Below are 27,247 nucleotides of genomic sequence, written 5' to 3' on the forward strand. Positions count from 1 at the left end.
AATCCACTTGATGTGATGGAAGTGCATTTACATACACGTACATCTCTGAACTTTAACCCTTGTGCTATGAACGATCACGTCTTGTGCAGTAGTGTTGAATAATCCGGGCTATTTTTTTGCCTTGCTTTTAAACAGAGCAGTATACACGCAAAACTCCAAGATCCGATCAGCAGGGGCGATCAGTCCGATCCCCCGAGGAGGTTCGCCCTCAGACGTAATGGCTCGTTACGTTTCTCTCATTAGACTCCAGGACCGTGGTCCAGACCTCCACGCTGCACACTGGAGTGCACATGTATCCTGGGCTTTAGAGGAACTGCCAGGAATCTGATTAGAGGTTCGGGTACGCCTGACTGAGGACGCAGGGTCTGTCCGATCCGGAGCGGGACGTGTTCTGTAAGCTCCGCGAGGAGAATATAGTACGTTGGGATGTGTTTGGCGCTTTCTTAAAAAAAAAAAAAAGAGATATTTGAAATAAAAAATAAAAATGACAGTCTGGCTCAACAAACAAACAAACAAACAGTTGTTTGTTTCAAGGCAAACGGTGTGGAGCTCAAAATCACAGCAAAAAGTGCTGAGTAAAAAAAAAAGGTATCAAGAAGTGTAGATTAAAATGAGTGTGTTTGATTAATCAGGAGTCTTTAATGGCAAATAACTGGCTGAGGAGAAAGGATGGGACCCCCTGCACAAGTGCATTATGGATGATGCGCACACACACACACACACACACACACGCTGAGAAGAAAACTGAACAAAAGATGAACTGAGATCAGCATCATGAAGGACAGACTGGATCGTGTGCGGTTTTTAAAATGGCCGCCGTGTTCACTTTCCCACCTCGGCCGTGTGTTTCTGTCTTAGCTTTGTGTTCCTCTGGAGATTGACGCACAGCTGTTTATATACCTGCGTGTGTGTGTGAGAGAGAGAACTGGGTGAAACTGGGGCTGTGGAACAGGTTCACGCTCGAAACAGTCATTCAGGAGGAATTCCAGTTATTCATCGTTCATAATGCAGGGAGTGAGCGAGACGCTGTGTAATGATCAACTCCTCATAATGAGGGTAAAGCGCTCTGGCATCTCCGGCATGAAGTTCCACCAAAATAGAAACGATTACAGGAGGAGGATGAATGTTTCAGAATATTCCAGTTCGGTGTATTGTAAACATTGTGTGTGTGTGGGATCTGAGATCTCTGAGCTGTAACACACCCTGAATGCCTCTCTGTTTACCTGCTCAGGTGTGTGACATCTCCAACACCGTATGTGAGTTGTGCTCGAGTCGCAGGCGTGTCAGAGCTGGGGTTAGTGGCGGTATCTCCTGGTCAGTGAGCTGGTCTGTACACCAGCGCGGTCCTGAACGACGCAGTGATGCGTAGTCTGTGTTTATATTAACTAAAAACATCCACAGTGTTTAACAATCCTCCTGCTCGTTATTCCTCGTGTCCTTTACTAGGCGTCGGAGAGATTTCGAGTGTATTAAAGATCTCGCCACCTGACTGAACCGCTCTTAACGTGTTATTTATTTCTTACTTTGACTTGCACGTTTTCTCTAAACAGGTTTATAGAGTTTCATTGTCTACGGTTCTTTTCTTTTCCCTTTGCAGTTGAGTTTGATGAAACACTGGATGTGATGAGCCAGAGGGAGTCCGTGTGTGAATAGTCGTGACTGTGGAAGTATCTGCGCGGTGTTGTGTTGAAGATGGAGCATCACAGTAATCCTGCTGCGGCGGAGAAATCTCCGCGCTCGGTGTTTAAACCCAGTCACTCTCGCAGCAACAGCACCGGGTCCTCTCGACAGGTCAGTGTCCCAGCTCTCGCACACCACTCCCTCATCAGTTTTCTAATCCCAGAGCTTTGTTCAAGCTGTGGTTTGTTTTGGAAATGCAGCAGTCCAGAGACTGGGAGGTGATGACCGATATCCAGTCCAGCGTGATCAATCCGGAGAAGTACAGCATCCCGGGGATCTGTGAAGGATTCCTGATGAAGAAGAGGAAGTATCCACTGCAGGGTTGGCACAAGGTGAGACACATAATGTGAACTTTTTTTATTAAAAAATACACTTTCCTAATTTCATCTGCTGCTGTGCTCTTGACCGAGTGATGGTGACGAGTGACGAGTGATGGTGACGTCTCGTCGTATTGCGACACTTTTTTTTTTAAACCTGGGAATTACATTTACGGCATTTTGCAGACATTCTTATCCAGAGTGACCTACACCTGTCTCATTTATACACCTGAGCGGGTGAGGGTTAAGGGCCTCGCTCAAGGCTCCAGCAGTCCTGACCTTCTGCTCAGTAACCCAGAGCCTTTAACCCCTGAGACACCACTGCCCTGAAGCTTAATTTACCCTGAAGCTTTATTCTTAACCTCCCAGGAAGTTCTGTTAGCACCACACACTCGCGTCCTCCTCTCAGAACCGTTTCTACGCATGTTTTACTTCACAAAATAAAACTGGAGTTACGCTGGAGTCGTTTTCCGGCATGTAGGCGGAGCATGTGTTTAATAATCCTGATCTCCTGATGGAGAACATGTCCATCATCTGCACCAGTGAGAGGAACTCGCTCACTTCCCTGAAACCTCCGGAAGCGTCGCTTCTCACACGCCCTTTTAAACCTCTTCTATAGTTTATCGTTCTGCGTTTTAAACATTTTAACTTGTATAGCGCTTTTTATTTTTAACCTTAGTGGTTCCAGAGCGCTTTACACTGGTTCTCCTTCACCCATTCTCTCTCTCTCTCTCTCTCACACACACACACACACACACACACACACACACACACACACACACTCACACACACACACACACCTGTGGTAGCAGAGCTGCCATTCAGATTGTTTTATTTTTCTGATCCAGAGATACTTCTTTCTGGAGAAGGGGATCCTCAGATACTCCAAATCTCAGCAGGATGTGAGTCGTCTTGTGGTGTTTTATTATTATTATTATTATTATTATTATTATTATAGTTATTGCTCTGGAATTGCTCTTATTTTACTTTAAGTTGTGACACGACTAAATTTGTTTCTTCCCTCCACCAGATGATGAGAGGGAAAAACCACGCCGCTCTGGACGTCAGCCTCGCCGTCATGTCCGTCAACAAAAAGTCCAAACGAATCGACCTGGACTCAGGAGATAACCTGATTCACTTAAAGGTGCGCAGCTCACACGCCCAGTCCACGTCAGCGGGAACGGAGATGGGGAGAAAAGTGTCTAATTAATTAGTGTTTGTTTTGGGATCTACAGGCTAAAAGTCAGGACATCTTCTACATCTGGATGACCAAACTGACTGCGCACCGCATCTATAAGAAGAACGAGGCGATGAGCATCCATCACGGCGTCCTGCAGGCGCTCTCAGCAGGAACCGGCGGCACGTTGCCCACCGTGGCCACGTTAACTCAGAGGAACAGAGCCATGATGGACACGGTGAGGACCTCGCTGCTCTAATTCCACTGTACAGAACATCAGTCCGATCACGAACACGGGTTACACGGGCAGCGTGACCGTTCACCTCCACTTCACCTTTCTAATCATTATACATGTAAAAACTTCTAAATATAAAATAAACTGGTCTGTGTGGGAGATCTGGTTAAAACAGTCTGCTCTGGTCCTGCTGAGGACCGGACGTGCACAAATCCAAATTAATACAGGAATAATACATTAATGATTAATTCATTCAAAATATGTTTATTCATTAGATTTGCTTTTTTAAAATTTATTTAAATATGTGTCTGTATTACTGCAATGCTCGTTTATTAATAATCCCCTTTAAAACAACTTTTAATCATTGACTCTCAAACATTTATTTAATTTTTTTACATAAATTATCATTAATTTTTCCCTCCGGATAATCAGCTAAATTATTTTGAGTTGTGTAATCTTTATGTCCATAAATAACTCTGGTCTTTGTGATGCACAAAGCTAAACCTTTATTTTTTTCTCAGTGGAATTTTCTTTAAATTGCAGCAAGTTGTAGATGATAACAGAGATTTGGCATTTTAAAGCAGCCGTATGTAACTTTTGGTTTGTTTGTTTTTAGTGGGAAAGTTACTGCAGGAAAATTGTAGAACATTTTTATAGCATCAGTTTTGTTTGTGTACTCCCAGTGATGTAAAGATGTGGCGGGTCGTCTACTTCCTGATACACGTTAAATGCACTATAATAATTAAGACTGGATGTTTGACCCTCACCTTGCATAATGGTTAAAGGAGTGGTGCAGGAAGACTCCTGTTGTGTCCGATTTAACAAAGATAACTCGTATGAACTGTTTAATCAGGGTCATGTGGCCCAGTTAGTCCTGTTTCTTTATTAAAAGAGCAATAAGCATTTATTAAAGCGCCGGTCAGAGGAATAAATTATAGCAGTCTGTTAGGTTTGCAGCTGTTGCAGTGGAATTTGGGTTTAAACGAACTCTTCTGCCTTAAATCTTTTTTAAAAAGTAGATTTTGTTGGTCAGGGTACAAAAACCAAATTCTAAATCTACTTCAATTTAAACTGAAAATAATCAAATTTAACCAACAGAGAATCTGAAAAAAATCTTTATTGCACCTTTAATCCTGGGATTTCTGGTGGTGGTTTTTGTTTTTTCTCCGGACGATATAATAATGTATATTTATATACAGCCTTGTCAAGGATAATCATTAGGACGCATTAGTTCTGTGAAGATTACTGTTAACCAATCAGTGATGTTCAGTACACCAAGCTCCGCCCCCAATATAAAAACTCTGTAACGGGAAGTTAAATAAGCCGAGTTGAGCAGTTCCTGTGTTAGGAATGTGTTTATAGATCTTTAATGAGGTTTCTTTTTCTCTTCAGCTTCCTCAGTTCCAGACGTCGGCCTCCGTGTTCCAGCCCTCCACGCTGAGTTCTCCGTCTCTCGCCTCGTCACGCGTCAACAGTAAAGTCTCCGCCTGGCTCCAGCAAACGCAGCGAGCCAACGCCTGCCAGCAAGGTCTCCTCCTCCTCCTCCTCCTTCTTCTCCTTCTCCTTCTCCTTCTCCTCCTCCTTCTCCTCCTCCTCCTTCTTCTTCTTCCCTTTAAAAACACCTCGCTTCATTTTCACCCGTTCAGTAATTTTTCACTCAGACCTCTGCCTCAGTTCGGTGTAAAAGTTATGCTAATTATTTTTATTCAAAAAGATCAGATACAAAAACATGGTTAACTAGACCCCGCGCTAATGACACGACTGCTTTAATGACTTTCTCATTATTTACAGTTTTCAAAATGAATGTTTACTTGAATCTCTTACACAAATGATGGATTTTATATTTTCAAAGTCACCTGTGCACTCAATAGCTCTATAAAACTTAACTATCTTAACACGCGTTTCTTCTTCACACGATCATCAGGAAATTCGGATGATGCAACTTCCTGTGGTGGAACGTTCGCAGTGGTTCCCCGGGGTAAAAGTGTTCAGGTTACAGGGCTGAGAGAAGGAAATGAGCTTATAAATATATTTTAATAATCTAACGGACTCCTCGTGGAAAAGGACGTTGTAATCGTGAGGTGTTTGATTCACACGTTAATGTCGATATAATGAGATTTTAATGATTATATTTGGAGGTTTAATTGACGAGTGGACTGAGATGGAGGAAATGTTTAAGATCTTATTGTATTTGAAGTTATTTATGTGAAATGTGCATGGAGGATGTAGAAGAGAACCTTCTCGGTGTGAAAGTCTGACAGCACCGCGGTTGTAGAATCTCGCATGTCATTAAAATTCTCTCCTTAAAAAGTGACACGTGCACGTGTGTTTCCGTTCCATCTGCTCCGCTGCCGTCTTCATTCCGCCGATCTCCGCGTGAACGTCCACGCGAGAGTGAGCGTGAGAGCAGCTCACGAACACGGCCTTCTCACTTAATATAACCGTTTGACCTTTGACCCCTGCAGAGCTGGATCGCTGTCAGCTGGACCTGGCTGAACTCGGGCGTCTGATCCAGATGTTGCACTGCCTGGAGGGAGATCTGCCCATCACTAACAAGGACCTGGAGAAGAGGATCAGCATGCAGGTGAGCCACGGCTTCCTTTATGGTTACATTCTCACTCTAATGATGTAGAAGTATCAAAGCCAGGCTGTATGTCCCCCACACTGCGCTGAACACACGCAGTATAAATGTACAGGAGTTCAATACGACACACACTACGTGTGTCGTATTGAACTCCTGTACATTTATACTGCGTGTGTTCAGCGCAGTGTGGGGGACATGCAGCCTGGCTTTGATACTTCTACATCATTAGATATAGTGTACACACACACACACACACACTATATAACTGTTATATGTTAGAATTTGAATAGTATTAGTTTGTGTATGTGTACATTGTAACATGTGAAAACTAGAAATAAATACAAAAGACAGACGAGCTTTTGTAAAGAAATCGGTCATGCTGGCTTTTGCAGATCTGTTTTTTCTTCCAAAAGAGAAATTAAAGTCTCCCTAACCTAATAAACACACGAGGTGTGAAACATCAACCATGTCTGTTGGATTTTGCCAAATAATGTACGATTTAACTGCTGGTATCTGACCATCAGAAAAAACTCTGCCCAAAAAGTAGAATAATGAAATCCAAAGTGAAGTCTTTAGACAAACTGTGTGTGTGTGTGTGTGTGTGTGTGTGTGTGTGTGTGTGTGTGTGTGTGTGTGTGTGTGTTAGAATCTGACTTTGGAGAAGCCAAAGAAGAAAGTGGGGAAAGTCTGGGGACACAATCGCACGATGTCACACGGCATGGTGAGTCTCGCACCTCGCTTCTGTCCTTAGATTAAACACAGCAATTTTTATTCAATAAATACATCTCTCTCTCTCTCTCTCTGTCCCCCCCCCCTCTCTCTCCCTCTCTCTCTCTGTCCCCCCCCATCTCTCTCTCTCTCTCCCTCTCTCTCTCTCTCTCTCTCTGTCCCCCCCCCCTCTCTCCCTCTCTCTCTCTGTCCCCCCCCCATCTCTCTCTCTCTCTCTCTCTCCCTCTCTCTCTCTCTCCCTCTCTCTCTCTGTCCCCCCCCCCATCTCTCTCTCTCTCTCTCTCCCTCTCTCTCTCTCTCTCTCTCTCTCTCTGTCCCCCCCCCTCTCTCTCCCTCTCTCTCTCTGTCCCCCCCCCCCCTCTCTCTCCCTCTCTCTCTCTCTCTCTCTCTCTCTCAGCTTCCTGCCAATAATCACATCAGCGCGTTGTCCTCGTCCTCGTCCTCTGGTCTCGGTTCGTCTCTTCAGTCCATCCCGGATTACGTTTACTCTCAGCTGTCCACTCCGGGCTGCAGTTCACCCGAGGGAAAGAAACTCCAGCAGAACATTCACACTGTGTCTCAGAGAGGTGTGTTCACTCATCACATCACACCTTATCCCTAAAAACCCTGAGAGCTTTCAGGTGCTTAACCCTGCGTGTCTCTCCCGTCAGTCCACACGTCTCTGAAGTCCATCCACGAGGGGCTGACGTTGGAGCATGAGCGTCTCGCACAGGTGTGGACCGGGCCGGACCTGCGTCAGTCCACCTCCGACCAGCTCGCCTCACTGTGCACCACGCTGTCCGAGGTGAGTGCGGCGGCTACGTGCTACTACACACACGCAGCACACACACATCACGCCTCGTTTAGTAAAGCTTCACTGAGTATTTATTTATTTATTTATTTAGCATGTTGATAAACACCAATCAGCCATCAACTTCCCATCTCTGCATATACTGACTGCATGTTTACATTTAGCCACGCCCACAAAACTCCATAAGAGCTCACAGAGAGCTGAAAATGAACAAACCGAAGACTGAGCGCTGAATCTCTAGCGACACGCTGCGAATACGAGCGATTTAAAGTCTCCCCGTTCTTGGAGACGTTTAGCTCAAATGTTCCGTTATTTATAATTATTTATAATTAGACTTCATTTCTAAACCGTTTAGTGAAGTTGCGTGAGAACGTTCTCATGGCTGAACCAAGCTACAAAAATCCCGCCTTTATTTATGTAAGGTTTCGGGAGGTTTCTTGGTCTTCCTGTGCGTGTGTTTATGAACACGAGTCGGCTGTAATTCCGAGCGTGTTCGTTTATCCATGGACACACATCTCCATAAAAGACTGTGAGATCTGAAAACGACAGCATGGCGACTAAGCGGAGAAAAGTGCGTCGTGTGTTAACTCCTCCTGCATGCAGCACCTCCTCCTCTTACAGCAGTAAACGTGTGTAAACGCTCCTGCGTAAGATTTACAGAGGAATTCCTTTCTGTAGGATGAAGGAGGAGCGTGTAGAGGAAGTCCATCTGCTTTACTTCCTGCATTTCCAGAACGTCACGCCTGTGTGCAAAACTAGATCTCCAATTCTGTCTGAAGATAAAGATGAGCCAACTGGTTTGGGCTGTTTTAAGTGTGTGTGTGAAATGTAAAGCATGCAGTAGGAGCAGCCCAGAAAGGGTATTTAAAAGTGTGTGGTGTATTCACTTTTATTTCATTAGCTGGAACACTGTTTAATTTGCTGTGTTTTCGGGATTGACTGATTGAACTGAGATTATATAACTCATAAATCCATGCCCCCCCCCCCCATTTCTTGTTGAAGATAACATGCTTTGATTTTGATTTTGATTGATTTCTCCCGGCGTGAAAGCGGATGTGAGATTTTGTGCTGTATGTGGGCGGGGCTCCAGATATTTTAAATACGCGTGATTGTAGTGTTGTGACTCATTAAGTGTATGTGTGTGTGTGTGTGTGTGTGTGTGTGTGTGTGTGTGTGTGTGTGTGTCTCTTTCCAGCTCGAGCTACAGTCTCGTCACACGAAAGTCCACTCACTGTCTCTGTCCTCGGATTCAACCGAGGAGTCGTTCTGCACCGTGCGACAGGATCAGGTGAGTTCTCTCCTCACAGAACTGTTAATAATCTTACTGGATTTTATAGATTTATTATTATTATTATTATTATTATTATTATTACATTCATTTAGCAGACACTTTTATACAAAGTGAGTTATGAATGAGGAAATACAAGTGAAGCGAAACATGGAGTGGAGAACAATACAAGTAGTGCAAGACTTAGACTTTAGCTCTAGAGAAGCACAGTGCGCAGAGTCGAGGTGTAAGAACCAGTAAGTTTTATTTTTTTGTTTTTAAATTTTTATTTAAAAACATTTAACATTTAAAAATATTTTTATTTACAAATTATTTTTATTTATTTTAAATTAATTAATTTTTTTTCCTAGGATAATGTGGGGTTGGAGTTTTAGGGGTTGGTTAGGTGTTGACGGAAGAGGTGGGGCTTTAGCCGTGTTTTGAAGATAGAGACAGGTTCTGCGGTCCGGATTGAGGTTGGAAGTTCTTTCCACCGCTGAGGAACAGTTAGTGTGAAGGTTCTGGAAAGGGATCTTGAGCCACGCTGAGTAGGTATCACTAATCATCAGTCATTAGCGTAAGCCTTCAGGAGAGTGTGGAGGTAGGGGGCGCTGTTCCAGACGAGGTCTTGTAGGTGAGCATCAAGGCCTTGAATTTGATGGGGTGTCTACAGGAAGCCAGTGGAGGGAGATGAAGAGGGGTGTGATATTAATAATAATAATAATAATATTATTATTATTATTATTATTATTATTATCATCATGGTATAGTGGGGATTGATATAATGTGATGTCAGACTTCACATGGTGTGTCAAATCTATAATAATTATGAGTAATAAATAAAGTATGTAAAGTAATAAACACTGTTTATAGCTACGATTAACGCTGTGGGAATTTCCCAAACGAGTCGGTTCCTGTTGTCACTTGCGTTCTAGCAGCTATAAACAGTCGTTCCCTCACCGGTCTCGCTCTACTCTTTCTCGAAATTAATAATAAAAAATAAATAAAATCGCAGCGTGTCATGTTACAGAGAAACCGCAAAGACACGTAAACTCCTGTGACACTGCTGACGCTGGAGACTCCTTCCATAAGTGTTATAAATGTCTCCTTACAGAAAACCTCACCGCATCCACGATTACACTCCTTTATTTAACAGTCTGTTGATCAGTGGAGCGTCCGCTGTACACATCCCTGTGAACGAGCGGTTACTATAGAAACCATAACACGTTAATATAAAGCTGCGATGTGCAGCTGCGCTACCGTCAGAGCTGCGGTTATAGAGAACTAATCAACACCTGACCAATCAGAGTCCAGAACTCCACAGCGCTGTGGTGTAGATTCTTCTACAGCGTTTTCACCTCGTCCTCTTTAAAACGTGCAGGCTGTGACGGATCACGTGACGTGATGTCTGAGGTTCTCAGAGAGGAAGTGTGCTTGTTTAAAACCATATTAGCGGCTAGTTTTCTTCCCGTTCTCCTCATGTTTACACGTTGTGGATGGGTTTGTGATTTGTGGTCCATCTCAGAGCTGTGAGACACGCAGCAGGCTGTCCGTCGCGGAGTCCATGGCCGAGTATTTCGACGCGAACGAGGTCCTCATGTCCGAGAGCCTGTCGGAGAACGAGGCTTCTGACGAGTCGGGACTGAGCGACATCACCACGAGCAACTCTGAGCCTGAGGAGGGACAAGGTACCTCGTTCGTTATTAATGCTCTGATTAATCAGGATTTAATGAGTGAGCGAGTAATCTCTCACAGATTCGTCTTCTTTTTACATCCTGAGACATTTATCTTATTTCATGAGTGCTTTTTTATAAGCACTTATTCTGACTGTGTGTGTGTGTGTGTGTGTGTGTGTGTGTGTGTGTGTGTGTTGTGGTGCAGCAGTGGTGAACATGAAGTACAGGACGAGTGTGTCGGACGCTCCAGACGTTCCCTCCAGCGTGCCGAAGGAGACGGGCCGGCGCACGGTCCTGCCTGCACGCTGCACTGATAACAGCCACATCGGCATCCTCTCCATCCTGTACAACAACATCGGGAAGGACCTGTCTCGCGTCTCCATGCCCGTCGCTCTGAACGAGCCGCTCAACTTCCTGCAGCGCGTCAGTGAGGAGCTGGAGTACTCGGAGCTGCTGGACATCGCCAGCCGCACAGACGACCCCTATCAGAGAATGGTACGAGTCTGTCCGATTCACCGTGATTCTGTAGGTGATTCCAGATCAGTGATTCAGTGTTTAGCAGCTTGTATGATTCTGTTTTCAGTGTGAGTCAGGATGCTTTAATATCCTATGAGTCAGACTGTGCGTGCGCGTGTGCGTGCGCCCGCGTGCGTGCGTGGTTTCGGATGAATAAAGGATCTTTTGTTTTGAGGAACTGGTGTTAGTGAAACACATTCCTCACCCGATCTGATAAATGAAGTGTCCTCCTTAAACGTTTCCTTAAAAAGATAATGTTTTAGAGTAACTCGCTACACTGGTGAACACATTCTGAACCCGGACCCTGAAGCTGCTACACACAACGTTAACATAAATGTTTAACAAAGATAGCTTTAGTATTGTTTTTTTATATAAATGAACAGGACCAGAGCGAGGTAGCATTTTAAAAGGGAATGAATGTATTTTCACACACACACATGCTGATTGTTTGCTTTGTTGATTGATGAATTTATTGTCTGTCTGTGTGTGGCAGGTTTATGTGGCCGTGTTCTCCATCTCCGGTTACGCCTGGGCCTCCTGGAGGAATCGCTATAAGCCCTTTAACCCGGTGTTGGGCGAGACCTACGAGAGCATCAGAGAGGAACGCGGCTTCCGCTACGTCGCCGAGCAGGTATTACTCTCTTAAATAACGCCCTCTTCCCTACACGATATCCCCTACTCCCTACACGATATCCCCTACTCCCTACACGATATCCCCTACTCCCTACACGATAGCCCCTATCCCCTACACGATATCCCCTATCCCCTACACGATATCCCCTATCCCCTACACGATATCCCCTACTCCCTACACGATATCCCCTACTCCCTACACGATATCCCCTATCCCCTACACGATATCCCCTATCCCCTACACGATATCCCCTACTCCCTACACGATATCCCCTACTCCCTACACGATATCCCCTATCCCCTACACGATATCCCCTATCCCCTACACGATATCCCCTATCCCCTACACGATATCCCCTATCCCCTACACGATATCCCCTATCCCCTACACGATATCCCCTACTCCCTACACGATATCCCCTATCCCCTACACGATATCCCCTATCCCCTACACGATATCCCCTACTCCCTACACGATATCCCCTACTCCCTACACGATATCCCCTACTCCCTACACGATATCCCCTATCCCCTACACGATATCCCCTATCCCCTACACGATATCCCCTACTCCCTACACGATATCCCCCTATCCCCTACACGATATCCCCTATCCCCTACACGATATCCCCTATCCCCTACACGATATCCCCTACACGATATCCCCTATCCCCTACACGATATCCCCTATCCCCTACACGATATCCCCTATCCCCTACACGATATCCCCTACTCCCTACACGATATCCCCTACTCCCTACACGATATCCCCTATCCCCTACATGATATCCCCTATCCCCTACACGATATCCCCTATCCCCTACTCCCTACACGATAGCCCCTACTCCCTACACGATATCCCCTACTCCCTATTCTGTACTTCCTGTCCCCTACTCTGTCCCCCTACTTCCTACTCCTCCTTCCTTACTCTCTACAAACTGCAGACTACATTATGGGTCCATGTTTTTATTTTTTTAATTAATTAATTAATTAATTAATTTTTACCTGCAGTGCATTGTGGGATATCAGGAGTATAATCTATCTATGAAGTGAATGTGTTTCTGGACAGGACCTCAGTAACTTTAATTATCCTTGATCATGTGACTTCTTTTAAAAAAAAAGAAAAAGAAAAGGAGCTTGTGACATGCAGGGTTTGTATATCTGCAGTAAACGGGTGTAAATATAGACGCAGCATTAGATGCTGATCTTAAATGTATTTGAAGATGAGATTAATACTGATGTATGTTTTACAGGTGAGTCATCACCCTCCGGTTTCTGCGTGCCACGCCGAGTCAGAGAACTTCACATTTTGGCAAGGTGAGGGTTTAACCTGCGATGGATTAGTTTCCTCTAAACGCACTTCTCTTTGCTCTCTGATGTCTGATTTCTGGTTCTTTTCTGAACGTAAGCGTGTGTCTGTGGCGATAAAAACGCAGGATTGCTCAGCGTGTGCACTTTTTCCCTCCTGCAGATCAGAGGTGGAAGAATAAGTTCTGGGGAAAGTCTGTGGAGATCGTGTCGACGGGCCTGGTGAACGTCACGCTGCCCAGGTGAGAGTCGTGATTCGTTTCTGTGGTTTAATGTACATATAGAGTGTGTGTGCGTGTGCGTGTGTCTGATGGTGAGTTCCTCCGTGCTCGTTACAGATATGGAGATCATTACGAGTGGAATAAAGCAGTGACCTGCATCCACAATGTGTTCAGTCAGCAGCGCTGGCTCGAGCACTACGGCGACGTTGTGATCCGAAACCTGAAGAGTGACGTCTGCTCCTGCAAACTGACCTTCGTTAAGGTGTGTGTGTGTGTGTGTGTGTGTGTGTGTGCGTTCCTGATTCATACACACACAGCTCATCACAAGCACTCGTGTAATAACTTGTCCATTAGTGCTGACTTTATCGCTGTGATTCTCCGCAGTCTCGCTACGGCTCTGGAGAAAATAAAAATGAGGTCCAGGGCGTGGTTCTGGATCAGGCGGGGAACGTGGTGCATCGTTTCGGCGGATCGTGGCATGAAGGCATCTTCTGCGACACTCTACCCAACCCACAATGCCTCTGGAAGCCCAGTGAGTGTCCTCAGCGTTTATATTACACCACAGCGCTGAGGGGTTCTTATACCTTCTCGTTTCTATAGTAACGGCTGCTGTTCTAGCAAAATAATCAACTTTGGCCTGTAGTGTGCAGATAAACTCTAGAATCTCTGGTGCTTTCTTACTACTTTCCTAAAGCGCTACTTCCTGTATGTGAACCTGTGGTGTTTCCTGTTCCTCTGTAATCCACAGATCCTCAGCCTGAAGATTATTTTGAGTATTACGGGTTCTCTTGTTACGCCAGAGAACTTAACGAGCTCACGCCTGAACTGAAGGATGTCCTGCCTCCTACAGACACACGGTTCCGCCCGGACCAGAGGTGTGTACTCGCATCGTGTGTGTGTGTGTGTGTGTGTGTGTGTGTGTGTGTGTGTGTGTGTGTGTGCGCCCTCAGCCTTCAGAGCAAAACCCGACTTTCAAACTGTACTTTCCCTCGGTGGTGATCAGCGCAGTCGGAGCACCACAGTCTCGCCGCTGAGCTCGAAATGATTCGCCATAAACGTGCCGAGTTCCCGAGCTTTCCGCTGTAACACGGATCTGTGTAGGGATTAAAGATTCAGGAACGCTGCATTTGGAACACAGATCGAAAATAAGCCCCAATACATCTAACTTCTTTATCTTCTTTTTCTTTACCCCCCCCCCCCCCCCCCCCCAACCAGACTTCTTGAGGAGGGTAAAGTGGCTGAGTCGGATAAGCTAAAGGATGAGGTGGAGGAGAAACAGAGGGACCGGAGGAAAGAACTGTCTAAGAGAGGAGAGGAACACATCCCTCGTTTCTTCAGGTGAGCTGCTTTTGCTTTCTTTTTTCTTTCTAATACTTCCACCTTCTTCCTTTTACTCCTCTTCCTCTCCCTCTTTTTCTTCTTCCTGTTCCTAGTAAGAATGGAGTCCAGTAGGTATGAGTTTAAAATCCTGTGTGAAGTCCCTGTGAGCTGAATTGGAGTCGTAGTGATGTAGTTCTGTATGCTCCATGAACGGTGTCTCTGCGTACAGCTTCCTGCGTTGGAGAACCCGTCACTGATGCCGCCTTCTCCCTCTGCTCTTAATGCACTATATTATTAGATTTCTGTATTTAGATAGTTTTACTAGTCGCCCCGGCGTGCGAGTGATCTCTAGCTTGTGAATCATTTTGGTTGAAGAGTCATTTGAAAAGAGCAGATCGTTAGTGTATGGGTTGTCATTTATATTTATTCTTTTTTTTATATATATTTTCCTGCACAGCGACTGCTGTATATGCTAATGTCCTAAAATCTCTAAAACAAACAAACAAAAAAATCACGTTTGTTGTTAATTTCCAGGAAAACGGTGGACGACTCCGGCCGAGAGGTTTGGGTCTCTAACGGAACGTACTGGAAGATCAGGGAGAATCCTGGATTTGCAAACACGGATAATCTGGAATTGTGGTGATCTCGACGGTTATAGGAGTGTTTTTTTGTTTGTTTTTTAACACTACATAAAGTGCAATACGTCTCTCTCCTGATGAATCATCCTGTATAACACTCTTGTGGAATGTTGACTCGACTCTGATTCGATTGGATTAGAATTGGAGTGCTGACTATTCGAGGAGTGGAGTAAGTGCTGATCTGGAAAGGCGTGACGATGAGCCGCGTGCGTGCGTGCGTGCGTGCGTGCGTGCGTGCGTGCGTGCGTGCGTGCGTGCGTGCGCGGTGATGATGCCTGTGAGGAGCGAGTGATTACTGAGTTATTTATTTATTTAGATGATGATGATGCTCCTCCTTTTCTTTCCTCATTAGTCAGCGTGTAGAAACGGTAAGATTTATATTGAACATGTAACGAACGTTCTTTAAAGCGTTTTAGTGTTTTATTCCAGGTGTTTTTATTTAAAAATGTCCTGTACTGTAAAGGGGAGGGTTTATTCTGGGGTTGTTGTTTTTGGGTGTTCACATTAAAGTCATGTAACTCGTGCGCACACAGTAAGGAGTCACGTGTGTGTTGTCATGATGATGATGATGATGATGTAGCACATTTGAACACGTCTGACGTTTCTCTGTTTCTCAGCACTGCTGATTGTGTAAATAATCCTCGTCTCGTTAAAGCGAGTTGTGTTATAATGTGTTGTTGTTAGTCACGCATTTTGCTGGCTGAAATGAAATGATGACGTCTGTGTGACTGTTTTGGCGTTTCAGCTGCACTGGCTAAAGTGTGTGAGTGTGTGAGTGTGTGAGTGTGTGAAACGCCTTTGTAATTATACACGTTACTGAATAAAATGAGGGGGAATAACTGCTCTCCTGTGTCTTTCTTTATTTGTAATCCACGAGTTGGCGTGCACCCTTCTTAACTTCCCTACTATCTCAGGAATGTCTACAAATATTGTGCTGTGGAGTGCAAAAGTTAGCACACCCCCTGGCCACTGGATGATTAATAAATAAACCTCTGTTTATCTACAAGACTGGAACCTTTTTAAATGAAAACGTGGTGGTGTGTAAACGCAGGGTGAAGTGAGCCTTACAGCTCTTTATAACCAGAAAACGCTGCCTCATGCTCACCCTCACTCACAGGGGAAAGGTTCTTCACCTCACCTTTACCAACACTGCAGAGGGGAACGTTGGAGAACTGTGTGAATAATGGACGCATGTTCTTCGGGGAACAGTTCTCAGGGTAGTGGAACATTAACTGACGCTTGTGTTCAGGGTTAAACGCAGTCGTAGGAACACAGAACGCACAAACTCCATCTAAATCTCCACCGCTTCTCCAGCCAGTGATTTAGCTGGTCAGGTGATCAGCGTTACGGTTGGAGCTGAAGTCCTCAGGAAGGTAGATCTCCAGGAACAGGGTTGGTGACCACTGCTCTAAACTACACTCATGCTGATGTTTCCAGCTGTTTCTCCACTTCCACTGTAGCTTGCAGTTTTTTCTAGAACCCTTCTCATAAAGGTGCTGGACACGAGGAGCCTCCCTGCAGCCCGGAGCCTGGACGTGTGAAGAGCACATTCCATAATCATGATTAAAACCCTTTAACAACAAGCATCCTGACTAGTACAGACACCTGTTCTTATTCATGTGCTCAAAAGTATACACACCCACTTAACAGAGTCATTTATGTAAATGTACACTCACTACTTTTGTTCAACAACCTTTTTAAAATGATTTTCTTTCCTGCTGGAGGTGTTTATGCAAAAACTGATTTCAGAGTACGTTGATCCACACGCGCGCTCCTTTAAATAGATTTAAGGATCATAAACAGACCATAATAACCTCTTAGCTTTACAGATGCACGACATGAACCTTTCTGTGTGAAAGAGACACTAAAGGTACTGAAGGTGTACGATGGAGGATCGCACGTCAGTGACGAGGTGCTGTTATTGATATTCCTGTTATATGTATTAAAATAAATGCAGCAATAATAATAATAATAATATAAATGTATTTATATTTACATTTATATCCCTTGTGATGTGAGGACATGTTCATGATGCTCGAGACTAGCAACGTGCTTGTAAAACGCACGGACGGTTGATGACCTTTCCAATATGGCGGACGCGGTGACGCAGGGCACCAGCTAGCACCCCGCGGCTAATCCGAAATGCGGCTGCACGTTTCTGTGTGAAAGCGCGGTCACGGCTGAAGCGTCGGGGAAAAAGGGGGCGGAGCTCAGCGGCGCGTGCGTGTCGGAGATTTGTGACCTACACACAATCCCAGCGTTTGGATCCCAGCGTTTGATCTGTAGCACGCGCGCACTGGCGGTGGTTGTGACTGATGTGATTGATTGATGATTAAACCGGAAGACGCGGTGGGTGACACGGTCCGGAGCGCGCGCCCCTGAGCACCGTGAGTAAAACACAACGGGTTTTCATTTGGCACGTGCGAGTTTAAGAACCTTACAGAGGACATGGGGCATGCTCCACTGATTTTACTGTTTAACACACACACACACACACACACACACACACACACACACACACACACACACACGAAGATCGCGTGCTGATTTGCTTCATCGGTTATTACCTGAGCATGCAGACACTTGACGTGATGATTGTGCGTGCACGCGCGTGCATGAGCAGCTTTTCTGCTTGACGTGTACTGCTAAACGGACAAAAAACACAGAGCGCGTGCGCTTTCACACATTCATTGCTTTTCACTGATATTTAGCATTGATGTCATTTAAAATGGAAAATTCCTGAACACTCGTGGATAATGTGCGCTCAGCTGCTTCTGTTTCATCAAATGCAGCCAACGCCAAAATTATTGGCACCCTTCAGAGCACACATACTGGGTTTAACTGTAGTTTTAATGGTGGTGTTTTTAGATCCATCTGCATGTCTTGTGTTGCGAGGTTTGTGGTGTTTTTCCCCCCTCATGGTGTAGCTTAGTGAAGGGATTTTACGTGTGTGTGTGTGTGTGTGTGTGTGACCTGATGTTTGGTCAGATTCAGTGCTGTAGAACCATCTACAGAACAGTCAGGATTGTAGCTGAGAAGGTGCATGTGTGTAGTGTAGCTTTAGTTAGTAACGTACAGCACTGATCCTGAAGGTCCAATCATGTACCGTAAATTATTTTTAAAGGTAAAGATCATCATTATAAAGCTACAAGATCCAAGACATGTTCCATCGATGGTTCACTCTGACGACTGAAAGGGAACGGTAGTTCAGTACCTTCGTTTCTCAGAGTGGACAATCTGTGGGGGAAAAGTTGCATTTAAAAATTTTTAGGGGTGTCAATAATTTCGCACATACACTACTGTCCGAAAGTTTTGTTTAACATTTTGCGTTACATGCTGCGTTAATGTGTCAGCGGAAAAGACATATAATATATTTATAGATGATATATTTCCATTATGTTCTATTTCCATGTGCGCTCTCTCATCTATTTATATTCCAGAGATTTTTGTGTTTGATTAAAACGTGTCTGAGGTTCTGAGATTTTACCTTCAGACACCGAAAAACTTTAGTAGGTTCTCCCAGAAAGCCGGAACAATGTCCTGACTGATTTCCTTAAAAGATTACAAATATAAAAGTGTATCTGAGAGAACTGATACATTTTGAAAAGCGAGAGGAAATGATGGTCTTTTTTTTGTATTGTTTTTTTTAAACACGTATTTTTTGCTTTACAGAATTATGTGAGATGCGCCAACACTTCTGCACAGGATGGAATGTTATTTTTCAGAGTTTAATTGATGTAAGAATGAATTTGTAGGGGTAAAGGTGAACGCGCTCTCTACATGTAAACACAAGAGCCGTGTTTAATTAGATATAACGCGTGTGTAATATATTATACAGGATCACGTATTTTCGAGCGGTGCTGAATCTCAGACACGCCGCGTCACTGGACTACAGCGAGGATCAGACGAGGAGATGGGAAGGAAAACAGAGTGTAGTGGTGTTTATGTTCATGGAGAGGGTTTCAGAGAGCTTCAGTGCTCCGAGGAATCGGCCTGCGGGGGATTAGTGCATCATGAATATATTATATAAGATATAAATAAACCACGTGACGACCTGCATCTAGAAGGGAATCGGAACAAACTGAGGGTAATAATGACCTACTACTGTGTGTGTGTGTGTGTGTGTGTGTGTGTGTAGCTGTAGCATTGGACTCCATGTCTGAGAGACTGAACACAAAGTGAAGGATGCTGTCAATGTCAAACTGGAACAAACCATTCCTGATCACGGGGGAGACAACAATACAACTCTTACACAGCAGCTCTTCAGTATACAATCAATAAAATAAAAATGTCTTTTATCATTTATATATCTTTACATAGCGGTACAAAAAAGGACTTAAAAAATGAAAATAAAATGATATAAATGATCTAAAAAGAATAAATTAGGGAAAGTGTAGCTCGGGGGTTAAGACGTTGGACGTCTGATCGGAAGGTCGTGGGTTCAGTTCTGCCGGGCCGCTGCTGTTGGGCCCCTGAGCGAGGCCCTTAACCCTCACCTGCTCAGGTGTGTAAATGAGATAATTGTAAGTCGCTCTGGATAAGGCCGTCTGACAAATGCTGTAATGTAATAAATAAATTAGTTATATATATAATGCAAGGGAATACTAGTATAAGATATGAAATAATGAATGAATAAAGAAATTACACCGATCAGCCATAACATTAAAACCACAGACAGGTGACGTGAGTAACGTTGATGATCTCGTCACAGAGACACCTGTAGAGGGGGGTATATATTTATTAGGCAGCAGGTGAACAGTCAGTTGTGGATGTTGACGTGTTGGAAGCAGGAGAAATGGGCGAGTGTAAGGATCTGAGAGACTTTAACACGGGTCAGATTGTGACGTCTAGACGTCTGGATCAGAGCGTCTCCAGAACCGCAGGTGTTGTGGGGTGTTCCCTGTGTGCAGGGATTAGTACCTACCAAAAGTTCTCCAAGGAAGGAGAACCGGTGACAGGGTCAGGGGTGTACAAGGCTCGGTGATGTGCATGAGGAGAGAAGGCTAGTCCGTCTGGTCCGATCTCACAGAAGATCTACTGCAGCACAAACTGCTGAAGAAGTTCATGCTGGTTCTGATAGAAAGGAGTCGGAACACACAGAGCATCACAGCTTGCTGCGTATGGATCTGTGTAGCTGCAGAGCGGTCAGAGTGCCCATGCTGACCCCCTGTACACCTCCGAAACACCTACAATGGGCACGTGAACATCAGAACTGGACCATGGAGCAGTGGAAGAAGGTGGCCTGGTCTGATGAATCCCGTTTTCTTTTACATTATGTGGAGGCCGGGTGTGTGTGTGTGTCGCTTACCTGGAGGAGAGACGGCACCAGGATGCATTATGGGAAGAAGACGAGCTGGCAGAGGCAGTGTGATGCTCTGGGGAATGATCTGTTGGGAAACTTCGGGTCCTTCACGTGGATGTCACTTTGACGCGCAGCACCTACCTAAACACCGCTCCAGAGCGAGTTCACCCCTTCATGGTGACGGTGTTCTCTAATATCAGTGTCCTCTCTCAGCAGGATGACGCTCCCTGACACACTGCACACACTGTTCAGGAACGCTTTGAGGAACACGACAAAGAGTTCAAGGTGTTGACTCGACCTCCAGATTCCCCAGATCTCAATCCCATCCAGCGTCTGTGGGACGTTCTGGACAAACGAGTCCGATCCACGGAGACCCCGCCTCACAACTTACAGGACTTACAGGATCTGCTGCTGACGTCTCGGTGTCAGATCCCACAGCGCACCTTCAGAGGTCTCGTGGAGTCCACGCCTCGACGAGTCACAGCTGTTTTGAGGCACGAGGAGAGAAGAACCTACACCATATTAGGCAGGTGGTCTTAATGTTATGGCTGATCGGTGTATATAACAAGCATAAAAAGTGACGTATATGGAATTAAATTCATTATAAATTATATATATGTGTGTGTGTGTGTGTGTGTGTGTGTGTGTGTGTGTATATATTTTTAACGGTGTGAGAAGGTGTTAGAATTGATCAGTACATGGTGAGTGGATGAGAGTCTCTCTCTCTCTCTCTCTCTCTCTCTCTCTCTCTCTCTCTCTCTCTCTCTCTCTCAGGAAGGTTTTGTTCCAGTGTGACATGATCATCTTCTCCAGTCCTCTGTCCTGAAAGTGGACGCTGTTTTGTTTCACAAATAAACGAGTGTGTTCATTCTGTACTACACCGCACTGTGGATATTATCATTATTAATGTCTTCCCTCCATCGTCTCTCCGTCTCGTCTCTCCGTCGTCTCTCCGTCTCGTCTCTCCATCGTCTCTCCGTCTCGTCTCTCCGTCGTCTCTCCGTCTCGTCTCTCCGTCTCGTCTCTCCATCATCTCTCCATCGTCTCTCCGTCGTCTCTCCGTTTCATCTCTCTCTTGTGTGTGTTTGTGACTTTATTGCCGCTGTCTCTCGTCCCTCAGTGTGAGTGATGGAGTCTCTCCTGAGGGAACAGTTTGGTTTTAAAGGAGGCAGTGACTCTCTGAGAGAGGAGGTCTGTGGGATGATTAGATGGCCGCCGTCGTCTCTGTCTGTGGATATTAATCAGTTTGCTGCTGCGTATCATGAGATCAGACTGCGTCTGGCCGGCCTGGAGCGAGAGAACAGCAGCATCAGGAGGAAGCTGAAGAACTACGAGATGAAGGTGGGAGAACGTTTATCCAGCTGCTAACTGAGCATGGAGAAGATGTGAAAAAGAAACATCTGTCCTTTACTGTATCTGTGTCTCTCTCAGTTCCCCATGATCAGTGTGTGTGAGGACGAGAGGAGTGTGTGCTGCTCCTGTGAATCCGAGAAGGTCGAACTGATCCAGACTGAAAACAGCAACCTTCAGCAGAGGATCAACAACCTCATGCAGGAGGTGCGTGTGTGTGTGCGTGCGTGTGCGTGCGTGTGCGTGCGTGTGCGTGCGTGTGTGTGCGTGTGTGTGCGTGTGTGTGCGTGTGTGTGCGTGTGTGTGTGTGCGTGAGTAAACCCAGAACCTTTTCTGGACTCTTGCTGTAAATTTGTGAAATGATTTCCCTCAGCTCCAGAACAGTAAAGTTCACGAGCAGCGTCTGGAGGAGGTGATTAAAGCGTACGAGAAAATTCATCTGGAGAAGAGCAGCGTTCAGAAGGAGCTGGATAACATGGTGAGAGAGAGAGAGAGATCCTTCATCACATCCTCCTCATCAGCACTTCAAACTGTGTGTGTGTGTGTGTGTGTGTGTGTGTGTGTGTGTAGACGACTCTGGCCGAGCAGCATGTGGAGAGGATCAGGAAGCTGGAGACTTCACTGGGTCAGAGAGAGATCCTCCTGCAGAAGAAGAAAGCGAGAGAAACTTCACATCAGCGTAATAAAGAAACTCGTTACCTGCATCTGTACACCAGCCTGGACACGCCCTGCGGTACACTCACACACACACACACACACACACACACACACACACACACACCCACCATCAGCATCGTCATTATCATTTATACCACTAATATCGAGTTCATTAAGAAGGAAATAATCAGGATTTCACGTTGTGGGAATGAGGCAGTGACGCACTGAAATCATAAAACTCTAGAGAACGTTGGGTTCTGGATACACAGGGCTCAGGAACAGTAGGGCTCTAAAATCATAGACCTCCAGAGACATCCGCGGCTTTAGAACAATAAGGCTCTGGAAACAGTGGGTTCTCTAAATGTAGGGTTCTGGGAGAACGTGGCTCTAACGATGCACAGGGCTTTATAAGCAAGGCCCGTGAAACGTTGGGTTCTAGGAACATGGTATTCTGCATATCTAAAAGTGTGGGAACATCTGGATCTAGGAAAACAGAACTGTGGAAACACTGGTTTTGTGGAACACGGGATGGTAGAGATCCTAGTTGGAGCCGTTCTGAGCGAGTGACACGGAGGAGGAACGAACAGGACGAGGTGAAGAGAAGTGTTGTATTCATGTGTGTGTTCTCAGCGTTGGAGTGTTCCGGACCGAGTCTGCAGAGCTCACGCAGTCTGGACACACTCACTGACCTGAAGGTCCAGCGTCTGGAGGCGGAGCTTGAGGGGGTGTGGCACGAGGCTAGAGGGGCGTGTCAGCGGGAGGCGGAGCTTAAGGCAGAGCTGCAGCGTCTACAGGAAGAGATCAGACAGGAGAAGGAACAACAGGTACACACACACACACACACACACACACACACACACACTTCATTAAGAGAAACTTGATTGATTGATTGATTATTTTACTGGTGTTTGTGCAGGAGTTGGATGTGGAGTGTGAACACTGCAGTGTGGAGTGGATTAAAAAGGCAGGAGATGAGCAGTGAGTGACTCCTACAGTCTAATCACCTTAAGGGTCGCGTCATTCCCGTACTGCTCAGGAGGCGGTGATGAGTTCTCTATAACGGCGGCTCTGACTGTAGCGCAGGTTTATGTTAATACTCGTTCTGATACGTTATGGTTTCTATAGTAACGGCTCGTCCACAGAGACTTGTATGGCAGATTAAACGTGTGTAATCGTTGATAGTGTCAGTGTCAGAGTCTCCAGTGTCAGCGCTGTGTAACAGTCAGAGGTAAAGCTGTAACTTTAAGTTTCAACATCTTCATCACAGAGTTTACACTTCACTACTGTTCCACACTAACACACACACTGCGGTTTATCACTGACCATGTCACTGTATTTTACTGTAACACACACACACACACACACACACACACACACAGGTTTATTACTCAGGTTATGCTACACTACAAAACTATACATGTGTGTGTTACAGGGTGAACCTGGCGCTGGCCTACACGGAGCTGGTGGAGGAACTGAGCCGAATCCGCAGCCTCATTGCTGAACAGAACCGAATCCTAAGACAGAACCGCGGCTCTCCGGACCAGAACAGTCCCGGTACATTATCTGAAACTAACACCTGTGTGAATGTCCTGTTCACATACCTCACACACACACACACACACACACACACACACACACACACACACACACACAGTTTTATCCATTTTATTAATCTCACTGCTCTATTAATGTAACAGACAACAGGTGAATAAACATCACAAATAACCTTGAGACTTAATTAATGTGCATAAATTTGCATACATAATACAACTAAATCTTAATAAGACCAAAACTGGCCTTTGGATGATGTTGGAATTTATATGATGATGATGATGATGATGATGATGATATTATATATGGATTAAAAAATTAACATTTACCAGAAGTGTAGAAATTGTATGCGTGTTTGATAAAAGTACGGTGAGATACAGGACAGTACTGATCATTTACATAAACACATACAGAATTCACATTACAAACATTTAGACTCTTTTCCCCCTGCAGTATTGAGGCATGGCTCCGCCTCCCCTCCCTCTGACCCCGCCCCTCCAGCTCCTCACACGATGAGGTCACACTTCCAGGGTCGCCGTAGTTACTCGGACATGGCAGACCCCTCCGTCTCTCCGCACGTCGTCCACAATCCTATTTCCACGCTTCCAAAGCGCAGAACCACAAGCCACGCCCACCTCAGGCCAATATCCACTGGGCCCCGCCCATCCTCTGCCCACGGAGCTCTGGAGCTCAGCTTCCAGCTGCCTGACTCCACCCCTGCTCCACTGGCCACACCCCCTCAGTCCTCAGAGGATGAAGATGATGAGTGGGCGGGGCTCAGGATAATGACGCCCCCTCACTCACACCCCCGCAGTGAGCACGCTCAGTCCTGGCCGTCAATCAGAGTGAGTGGAGCAGTACACCGTTTTAATTTAAAATTAATTAATAATATTTTTCTTTATAAGGAAAGTTTAAATCCTATAAAATAAAATGCTTTGATGTTTAGTACGAGTTTATTCTTTATAAATATGATAATTTACATAAAACAGTTACATAATGCAAGAATGAATAATTATTCATATGTATTATTTATATATTAGATCATGTGTATGAGGCTTTCATAGATTTTCTTTGTCTTCTTTCTTTCTTTCTTTCTGTCCTTTTTGTATTTTCTAAATCTGTTCATTTAAAAAAATCTTGATTTTCCTTTACTTTCTTCCTTCCTTCTGTCTTTATTTCCCTCTTCTCCTTTTCCATGTTCGGATCTAACTCCTTCTCCACCTTTTCCTCCTTTTTTCTTCCTGAATTTTTTCCTATTTTCCTTTTTTCTCTTCATTTATATTCTTTCATTTCTTTTTCCTACTTCTTCTCTTTCTCATGTACTCTTCTTTTTCTCTTTTGCTTCTTTGCATTCTTTTTCTTCCTCCTCTCCTTCCTCTTCCTCTTCTTCTTCCTCCTCACCCTCCTCTTCTTCATCTTCTTCTTCCTCCTCCTCTTCATCATCTTTTCCTTCCTCTTCTTCTTGTTCTTCTTCTTCCTCCTCACCCTCCTCTTCATCTTCTTCCTCCTCCTCTTCTGTATCTTTTCCTTACTCCTCTTCTTCTTCTTCTTCCTCCTCCTCTTCTTCATCATCTTCTCTTTCCTCTACTTCATCTTTTTTGTTTTGTTTTCTTCTTCTTCATCTTTTTGGTTTTCTTTTTCTTCCTCTCTTTCTGTCCCACAGTTGTGGATGGATGAGGAGGAGAGCGACACTCGGAGTTGTCCCCTCTGTCAGCTCTCGTTCCCCACCGGTTTCCCTGATGATGCTCTGATCACACACATCGACACTCACCTGGAAAACAGCAAAATATAACACACACACACACACGCACACACACACGCACACACACACGCACACACACACGCACACACACACACACACGCGCACACACTCCTGATTAATCTACTCCTGTTTATATGCTACAACACTGTGAACTTTCCACACACTCCGTGAGTCAGAGTAACGAAGCAGTCGTGCTACACTGCAGGGCTTCAGTGGAATAAAAGATCAGTCCAGTTCGTCCCACGTGACTTTGTGTTTAATGTTACAAATTCACTCGAGTTTACATTTGTTATTTTTTAAGAGCCTATCATTCATCAGTCCAGTAAATAGTCCAGTATCGTGCGTTCTGATTGGCTGAGAGCAGTGAGGCTCATCACAGCATCAGATGACGTCAGCGATCGTATCGTTTTAAACACACTGCAGAAAAACTGTGATTTACATCATCCACGTGTAACGGATCCGCTGATCTCTTTATCTCAGGCTTCTGTTTACATTTGTTTCCGGCCCAGAAATGAGCTCCGCCCCACGTCAAGCAGAGCCACTTAACTCCACCCATTTTCTTTCAACAGGGATGAATAATCCCAACAGAAGGGCTTTGGAAACTTTTCGTTGCAGTTCCCTTTACAGCCAGTAGAGGACTCTAACCCTTACACGCCGCTGCTGTGAGTGTAATGAGAACAGGCAGGTCAGGATCGGTGCGGCTTTACGTCACACTACACACGTAACTACACACTGCATTATCCAGTCATCATTATAAAACACAACCAATCAAAAGTGTGTGAAAATTCTCTGCGTTCTGAATAAACGTCTTCTCTAAATAATTTATGTAAATGTAAGTGAGTGCTACAGAGGATCTGACTCGGGATTGCTCAGTTACAGTGAAGTACAGTATATTTGTGGTTCAGTCTGCAGAAATACTTTGTTGTGTGTGCATTTGGACCACGGCCCACCAGGTACTGACCCCTGATTTAGGGCATTAAAAGCTTGTCTAGTGAGTTCATGCCACTATTCGGAGGCAGATTTCTATCTCTGTGCGACACGATGGTGTCATGTTGTCATGAGCTGTTGCTCAAATATTATACTATCTTTTACGATAAATAAATCAGTAGGTTTGTAGGCATGAGAGGTTTGGAAAAAAATCCTAATAGTAAGTAAATAACCCGGTACTTTTTTCGGGTTAACATTGATAATCTGAGCTCCAGAGCGTCTGAACAGAGAACTGTTTGACCCCTCATCTGTCATGAGTTTGAATCCAAGAGGTCATGAGGTGACGGAGGAGGAGAGGTGGCTTGTGGGTGGGAAATGACCAAACTGTGATGTGTAGAGTGATTCTGGTGCTAATTTGCGGGTTGGTGCTGTATTTTCGTTATTCCTGTGAGAGGGTTCTGTCGCACCGATGTCAATGATCTTAAACAGTCACGTGTCACTGTTTCACAGTGTAAACAACGACATATCCTGACTCTCACTCACCGTTCTCCTGCAACGTTCATCGTGATAGTACTGAGAGCCCCAGCACAGAGCTAGTGGAAACGCT

The 27,247-nt window shown here is 45.0% G+C and overlaps 2 protein-coding genes across 7 annotated transcripts in view; both read left to right on the forward strand.

Moving 5' to 3' along the window:
• LOC128600405 (oxysterol-binding protein-related protein 6-like) overlaps nucleotides 1-15,328 on the forward strand; it is a 17,643-nt gene extending 2,315 nt beyond the window's left edge. The window contains exons 1-22 of one of the 5 annotated variants that reach the window (XM_053612868.1): nucleotides 370-393; nucleotides 1,598-1,791; nucleotides 1,881-2,012; nucleotides 2,846-2,899; nucleotides 3,028-3,141; nucleotides 3,233-3,412; nucleotides 4,802-4,937; nucleotides 5,875-5,993; nucleotides 6,640-6,714; nucleotides 7,120-7,288; nucleotides 7,373-7,506; nucleotides 8,708-8,800; nucleotides 10,305-10,467; nucleotides 10,661-10,950; nucleotides 11,465-11,602; nucleotides 12,858-12,921; nucleotides 13,076-13,154; nucleotides 13,251-13,395; nucleotides 13,518-13,665; nucleotides 13,882-14,008; nucleotides 14,349-14,471; nucleotides 14,988-15,328. In XM_053612868.1, coding sequence (XP_053468843.1) covers nucleotides 1,693-1,791; nucleotides 1,881-2,012; nucleotides 2,846-2,899; nucleotides 3,028-3,141; nucleotides 3,233-3,412; nucleotides 4,802-4,937; nucleotides 5,875-5,993; nucleotides 6,640-6,714; nucleotides 7,120-7,288; nucleotides 7,373-7,506; nucleotides 8,708-8,800; nucleotides 10,305-10,467; nucleotides 10,661-10,950; nucleotides 11,465-11,602; nucleotides 12,858-12,921; nucleotides 13,076-13,154; nucleotides 13,251-13,395; nucleotides 13,518-13,665; nucleotides 13,882-14,008; nucleotides 14,349-14,471; nucleotides 14,988-15,096 — 2,691 coding nt within the window. In that variant the 5' untranslated portion in view covers nucleotides 370-393; nucleotides 1,598-1,692 and the 3' untranslated portion in view covers nucleotides 15,097-15,328. Of the gene's footprint in view, nucleotides 1-369; nucleotides 394-840; nucleotides 1,232-1,597; nucleotides 1,792-1,880; nucleotides 2,013-2,845; nucleotides 2,900-3,027; nucleotides 3,142-3,232; nucleotides 3,413-4,801; nucleotides 4,938-5,874; nucleotides 5,994-6,639; nucleotides 6,715-7,119; nucleotides 7,289-7,372; nucleotides 7,507-8,707; nucleotides 8,801-10,304; nucleotides 10,468-10,660; nucleotides 10,951-11,464; nucleotides 11,603-12,857; nucleotides 12,922-13,075; nucleotides 13,155-13,250; nucleotides 13,396-13,517; nucleotides 13,666-13,881; nucleotides 14,009-14,348; nucleotides 14,472-14,987 lie in introns of those variants that run through there. The other 4 variants (XM_053612867.1, XM_053612870.1, XM_053612866.1 and 1 more) reach the window with 4 other exon arrangements.
• Nucleotides 15,329-17,126: 1,798 nt separating this feature from the next.
• Nucleotides 17,127-26,669, forward strand: LOC128600406 (TANK-binding kinase 1-binding protein 1-like). Of its 2 annotated transcripts, XM_053612871.1 has the most exons (10): nucleotides 17,127-17,478; nucleotides 21,514-21,734; nucleotides 21,825-21,950; nucleotides 22,117-22,221; nucleotides 22,314-22,476; nucleotides 23,031-23,224; nucleotides 23,317-23,378; nucleotides 23,833-23,954; nucleotides 24,405-24,796; nucleotides 25,615-26,669. In XM_053612871.1, exons 2-10 carry the CDS (start codon nucleotides 21,522-21,524, stop codon nucleotides 25,741-25,743), a joined length of 1,506 nt encoding a protein of 501 aa, XP_053468846.1. In that variant the 5' UTR covers nucleotides 17,127-17,478; nucleotides 21,514-21,521; the 3' UTR covers nucleotides 25,744-26,669. The 2 variants fall into 2 exon arrangements, with proteins under 2 accessions (XP_053468846.1, XP_053468847.1); XM_053612872.1 differs by lacking the exon at nucleotides 17,127-17,478 and having other exon boundaries at nucleotides 21,038-21,734.
• The last annotated feature ends 578 nt before the right edge of the window (nucleotides 26,670-27,247 follow it).

Source organism: Ictalurus furcatus, chromosome 24, assembly GCF_023375685.1.
Source record: "Ictalurus furcatus strain D&B chromosome 24, Billie_1.0, whole genome shotgun sequence".
NCBI classification, from domain to species: Eukaryota; Metazoa; Chordata; class Actinopteri; order Siluriformes; family Ictaluridae; genus Ictalurus; species Ictalurus furcatus.

What these genes read in the sequence shown, in the direction of transcription:
- LOC128600406 (XM_053612871.1), top strand. Translation starts at nt 21,522, where the DNA reads ATGGAGTCTCTCCTGAGGGAACAGTTTGGTTTTAAAGGAGGCAGTGAC. An exon ending in AGAAGGAGCTGGATAACATG is followed by an intron (nt 22,222 to 22,313) that starts GTGAGAGAGAGA and finishes GTGTGTGTGTAG; the next exon opens with ACGACTCTGGCCGAGCAGCA. An exon ending in AAAAAGGCAGGAGATGAGCA is followed by an intron (nt 23,379 to 23,832) that starts GTGAGTGACTCC and finishes TGTGTGTTACAG; the next exon opens with GGTGAACCTGGCGCTGGCCT.